Raw genomic sequence first — 6,108 nt, 5'->3', positions numbered from 1 at the left:
GTTGATGACACTACCTAGAGCTTTAGTAGAAGGTGACTTGTCAATAGAGTTTACTATGGAGAAAGCAACTTCAAAGAGTCATAGATCTCTCTTTCTCTAGTGGAGAAGAGGAGAAGATTTGGATGAAATTCCTAAGATAAGCAAGGTTTCCTAGGCTAAATGCTAAGATAGAGGTAGCTCTAATACTTAATTAAATATAAATAATAGAGGTAGCTCTAATACTTAATTAAATATAAATAAATAATAATAGAGGTTAAACGTCGTTGCATGCTTTTTTTTGCGATCGAGAGCTTGTGTACTTGTTTTAGCGAAGACGTTCCGTGCTAGACAAGAGGTTGAACTGCTCCGTGTCCATGTATTCGTATGTTGATTGAGTATGTAGGAGAAAGCAAGAAGGCAGAGGTAGAAGTTTCAGCATTACATGCGAAAAGGCCACAAGTATGTACAGATACTATACACGATCTCCGCTTGGAGGTGACGGGCATGCACATCCTAGAGGAGGCCTTGTAGAATTTGATTATTATGCTTGTCGCCTGAAGTTCACGAAAAACCGAGATTTAGTGTCAGGTGAATGGCAAATTTTAAAAAACAACCTTCAAATTTCAAAATAACAATTCACAAAAACCTAGAAGTTTTAAAGGATTTTAGTTATAATTTTGCTAAAAAAAACCTTTAAAATTTAAGAAAAAAACCTACAAAAATTAGAGGTTGAAGGTTTTTTAAATTGTTGGAAAAAATGTTTTTTTGTGAACACTGCCCGAAGTATAGAGACTCGCTATACGGAATGGCAACCATGGGAGTCCAAGAAGGGATGGTGCACTACTGTCACACGTACTTCATGCTGCCATCTAGGATGGCCTCCAATGTACATGGAGTTGAGTTTCTATGGCATGCAATAAAGTATCACGTGGGAGTGTCCCGGGACATAGGGATAGTCGTCCTACTAGAGAGTAGGTAGACAACGACATGCTTGTTGAGGTTGTGGTGGATGATGTGAACAGTGTAGCATGCAATTGCGTGATTTTTTTTTAAATTTCAGAATAGCGGGCCATATTTTTTTAAATTAAAAAGTGACCATGTTAGTGTCATGTAAAAATTTATCGTGGCTTTTATCCCACGCTTGTAGCTAGAAATTGGCCTTGCCACGTGTAAAAATAAAAAAATCGTGGTGGCTTTAGAGCCGCATTTTTTAAAATTAAAAAGTGACCATGTTGATGTCAGTGTCACATAAAAAATTGTGGTTGCTTTTATCCCAAAAATCGATGTCACGCTTATAGCTAGAAATTGACCTTGCCACATGTGTAAAAATAAAAAATCGTGGTGGCTTTATCCCAAAAATCGATGTCACGCTTGTACCTAGGTAATGTTTGATAAAAACTTTACAAAAGCTTTCGAAAAAAAAGAACATCTACTTGACTTATTCATTCATTTTTATTTTTCACTCATTTTATGGAGCTCTATTGGTATTAAAAATTAGCCTTATTTGAAGCAAGTCACACGTGTAACAATCTGCTTGCCTTTGTAGCATAACATCATGTTTTTTGGAGAGACAATAACCTGAAATTTACTTTATTTGAACCAAGCTACACGTGTAACAATATGCTTGTCTTTGTGCGATAACATCATGTCTTTGTGCATAAGATCATGCTTTTTGGAGAGACAATAAGTAAGAAAAACATAATAGCTGTTGCCTTTTTTGTACATATAGGATCCCTACTTTGAATTGGGTGCCCAGGGCTAGAATTTGAAGGTTGCAGTACCCTTCCAAGGGGGTCAAAACCTTTACAAGAACTTCACAAGAAGGGTGAAAACACAATTACCCTTCAAAGGAAGGGAAGGGTTTTGGGAAATTTAGTTATATGCCCTTCCAATCTCTTCATAAAGAAAAGCTAGTTAAGGAAAAACCTTCCAAAGAAAAAAAAAATAGGGGTGCCCTTCAAATTCTAGGCGTGTGGGTGCCCCTAACATCCAAAAAAAAAAAAAGACGAGCCACCTCTCAGGTGTGAACCAGTCCAATGTTTTACCTCTCACGTGTGAACCATGGAGCAGGGGACGGCGCCCAGTTCGGCTTATGATGAATTTGCGCGGACAAGCGAGGCTGGACTCAATTACCAGACTTGTTGGACAGCTCTGGAATGGGACATGGGGGCGCAACAACCAAGGAGATTTTGGCGGTAGGGCAAGAAGGTTTTTTTCCGGAGCTCGTCTGAGCGGGCCTTCTGCTGCTTGTAGTGGAGCGCGTGGGGAGACGTAGGTGGCCCTCGGGGAGATCTAGTGGGCGATGAGCGGCCAGCTAGTGTACTGGGGGTGTGATGCTTCACTGCAACAGCAGCTGCGGGTGATCGAGCAGGCGAAGCTGTAGGACTGACGGGGGCAGTTCTGCTTAATCCAGATAATAAGTAATGAGGCTTAGGAGAGGTAATTGAACTAGATGATGTAGATTGCCTTGGCGATTCGAATTTCGGGTTTGCGTACTTGGAGTGATTATGATGAGATTCTGACGCTCTTGAATTATTACTCGGAATTATGGTCCACCCCAGAAGATCCTTGAATGCGCTTCTGTGCTTCTTCTTCATACTCTTGCTTGTAGAAGATGCTTGATCCATACTAGTATATTTAATGTGCTGATCGTCATTAAACTCTTCATTTAGATCCACTGATTGCGCTGCAGATGATCCATCAGATGATGATGACGATTGTGAGGGTGATAAGTGCGAATTATTCTCTAACCCGCCTGCTAAGTACACCTCCTTTTGCATCATAAGTGGGGACAGCCCAAAAGCTCGCCTATCCAGCACAGAACTGTTGCGCCTTCTCTGATCATCGATATTAATTATACCCCTTGATGATGTATTATCTACGCTTAGGCGCCCTTGCTGAATCAGCTGCGCCGCCCCAGCTTGCTTCTGTTGCAAAACGGGCGTCTGAGGAGCCGACGATGACGAGCTGCAATTATGAAAATCACAGGCTGTGTAATTATCGCCACTTAATTCTTCATCTTTGAGGTGCCTGACAGAGGGTGAAGAAGGAGATGAAGTTTGCTTGACGGCCACAGGAGGACTGTAAGGAGAAGAAGCTGCTTCTCTACTTTGCTGCATGATCACCTCTAATCTCTCATTATTAGAGAGGTCTGCCCAATAATTATCGGTTGAGGGGCGAATTAGCTTAGGAGAAACAGGTGGATCCTCATTAATCTCCGATAGACAGGAAAAGTCAAACTCAAAGTCGGAGCCTGTGCTGAGAGAGGAGGCGTTGCGACCCTTGCAGGCTGAGCTTTGGAGGGGGGACGCCTCATGAGCTTGGGATGATGATGATGTACCCTGGTCTAGATTAGCTGCTAATTGCACACTGATCATGTTGTTTTGCAGTTGGGGAGATGCAAATTGGCCGGCCTGACTCGGTGCAGAAGAAGAAGAGGGGCTTGAAGGAGCGGTCACAAAGGGGGGAGAGCTTGACATGATGGAATTCCAAGAAGGGTGCTCATACGAGTGATGGATGCTCTCTGCAGTGATGGTGTCAATGGGGGTATATATAAATGTGAAAGTTCTGATACAAGTAGGAAAGGGAGGACTTCTACCAGGTAACTCGTGCAACGCAAGGCACTCGTAAGTCCACGCAGAGCGATAGAGAGAGAAAAAATTTAAAAAAAATCGTCCACCCCGAAAGCTTTCTTTTTCCTCCTTAATTAAAAAAACAATTCTGTTCGTGTGAATTTATATGTATTTATATATTTCACCCCACATCACCCATGACGACCATTTTTATTATTTAGGCCTTAGGTTGGACGTTTCTCCAAAAGTGACCTGATTTTGACCCTTTTGCAAGAAATTTCCAAGAAATTTTCGTGCACTCGGGGAAACCTTTTCTTTTAATAAAGAAAACATAAACATTTACCTTCTCTTTTAATAAAGAAAACATACATATTTTCTCTCCATTTTTTACCTAGCTGAAAATTAGAAGAAAACTGCCATACTTTTTTGAAATTTTAGCGCTGTGATCACAATTTTTTCAGCCTGTTTAATTCCTATTTTAGAGGATCTCAACCGACCATTTTAATTTTTCAGACTGCTAGAGCTTAATTTTTTTAAATAAAGGAGAGGAATTTTACATCAGCAGGATCTCAAAAGTTTAATTTTTCTTCAAGTCTCGATGTAATGGTAAATGGTTTTAAGGACTCATCGGCTAGAGGTTAAGCTGAGGCACACCTTTCCCAAACATTGTCACCAACCCATTGCCTTCTCAAATGCAACATATAGATCATTAGAAAATGTAAACTCATATATTATTACTTCTTACTCATTACCCCCCCCCCCCAACACACACACACAACCTTAAATGCAACATAGGGATTGTTTCAATAATCATCCACACTCACAAACATATTCTAGGATGCCACATACATATAAATTCAATAGCTAAGCTCTATTAAGCTCAAGTTTTAGCTAGGCAATATTTATGTGCAAAGTATGTAAAAGCTTTTTTTTTTTGGGAGCAAGAACATCTAAATAAGCACTCACTAGTCCTATTTTGTGCCACTCTAGAGTTTTACATGTGTTTATTAGAAGCAAACAAGGTCCTCACTCAACCATAGACATGTGTCAAAATCCCTATTGGCTTATAAGAATAGTCCTCCCAAGCTATGCCCATTAGAAAGGAACAAGGTCAATTTTAAATCAAGAGTGTCACGAAATGTACCCACATCATGCCTTGACCATTTTGCTCAGTGTGTATAACAATATTTGCCATAGATTCTCATTTATAAAAAATACTATAAAATTGGTAAATATATAACAGTGGTAAATCCATATTGGTCATAAAAAATTTATACGAGGTTCATTAAAACAACGTAAGATATTGTAACTTTTGAGATAAAAAAGGTCTATTTACAATAAAGTAGTTATATCACATACAAGTCCAAGTATGATAAAGCATGAAACTTGCATGAATGTATATCAAAGTTTACGAATTACAAGGACAAGAAAGCATGAAACACACCTTGAGAAAAAACTAAGGACATTTTAATCGTCCACGAGTTAAAAAGAGATTGTAATATTTTATCTTATATCATGAGAATATCATATAAGATGCAATTCTTGCACCAAACTAAGGGAAACTAAGGCAAAGGTCACTTGAAAACAATTCTTATTTTCCAATAAACAAAATGTAAAAGATGAATGTTTAATGCCACCAAACCATTAAAATCTCTTTAAAGGTATAGCACCTAATGTTCCATGCATATTTCTCTCTCTTTATGCACTTGGTTTGTGACACAATGCTCCTGTTGACAATGTGTGTGTGGGGGGGATGGGTGCACGTGCATGTGCATGTGTGTGGGTGCACATGCACATTTATGCATGCATGCATGCATGTGTGTATGCGCGTGTGTTTGTGGACACACACACATGCATGTATGTGCACGTGCATGCATGTATGTGCACGCTCATGCATGCATACGTGTGTGTAAAGTGGTGTCAGAATCGTTTCGCGAATACCGACCACCCCATGCGAAATCTCCCAATTATCAGAACCCAAACTTTATTCATCTTGTGATGAACTAACTTTCTTTAATTTGCCTCTCTGACAAATAAAGTTATCTACTCCCTCATGCGAGGCCGTTACTAAAAATTAAGGGTCAAATTGATGACCGGGCCCTGTTTCGAGCGCTCGATGCGGTTATATATATTATGTTAACCCCCATATGAGTTTCCTTTAGACTAAACCACTCACCTAGGACCCTCTTATACATTATCTAACATGGTTAAGTATAGAATAGAAATCACATACAAATGACACCCCAAAACATGCATAAAAGTCCCAAAATTGACATATCTAAATTACTAAATTTGTGACAAACTTAATCTTTTATGTCGTCTAAGTAATTCCTACTATTCAACATTGAATATAGATGTTAAAATTCACCGAATCAAATGGATCTAAAAATACATACATATGTGTACGTTACATTCTTCCCGGGTAAAAAAAAGAGCGCTCTCCTCAGCGCATGCACGTGCATGCATGCATACGTGTGTGTGTGTGTGTGTGTGTGTGTATGCGTGCGTGCATGCGTGTGTGTAGATCTAGAGTATACAAAAGGGTAATACACCTACA

General features: G+C 39.5%; 1 protein-coding gene across 1 annotated transcript; it reads right to left on the bottom strand.

Annotated features, from left to right (window-relative positions):
* Positions 1-1,553: 1,553 nt before the first annotated feature.
* LOC147639772 (uncharacterized) lies at positions 1,554-3,556 on the bottom strand. The gene has a single exon (XM_086773873.1). It carries the CDS (start codon positions 3,456-3,458, stop codon positions 2,109-2,111), a length of 1,350 nt encoding a protein of 449 aa, XP_086629999.1. The 5' UTR covers positions 3,459-3,556; the 3' UTR covers positions 1,554-2,108.
* Positions 3,557-6,108: the final 2,552 nt, after the last annotated feature.

This window comes from Cibotium barometz, chromosome 3 (assembly GCF_041138505.1).
Source record: "Cibotium barometz isolate CiBa-2024 chromosome 3, ASM4113850v1, whole genome shotgun sequence".
Taxonomy (NCBI): domain Eukaryota; kingdom Viridiplantae; phylum Streptophyta; class Polypodiopsida; order Cyatheales; family Cibotiaceae; genus Cibotium; species Cibotium barometz.
The sequence above is the reverse complement of the archived record's forward strand: the minus strand, read 5'-3'. Positions and strand labels throughout refer to the sequence as shown.

Bases quoted from the DNA above. Each gene is read 5' to 3' on its own strand.
- LOC147639772 (XM_086773873.1), bottom strand. From the start codon at position 3,458: ATGTCAAGCTCTCCCCCCTTTGTGACCGCTCCTTCAAGCCCCTCTTCT.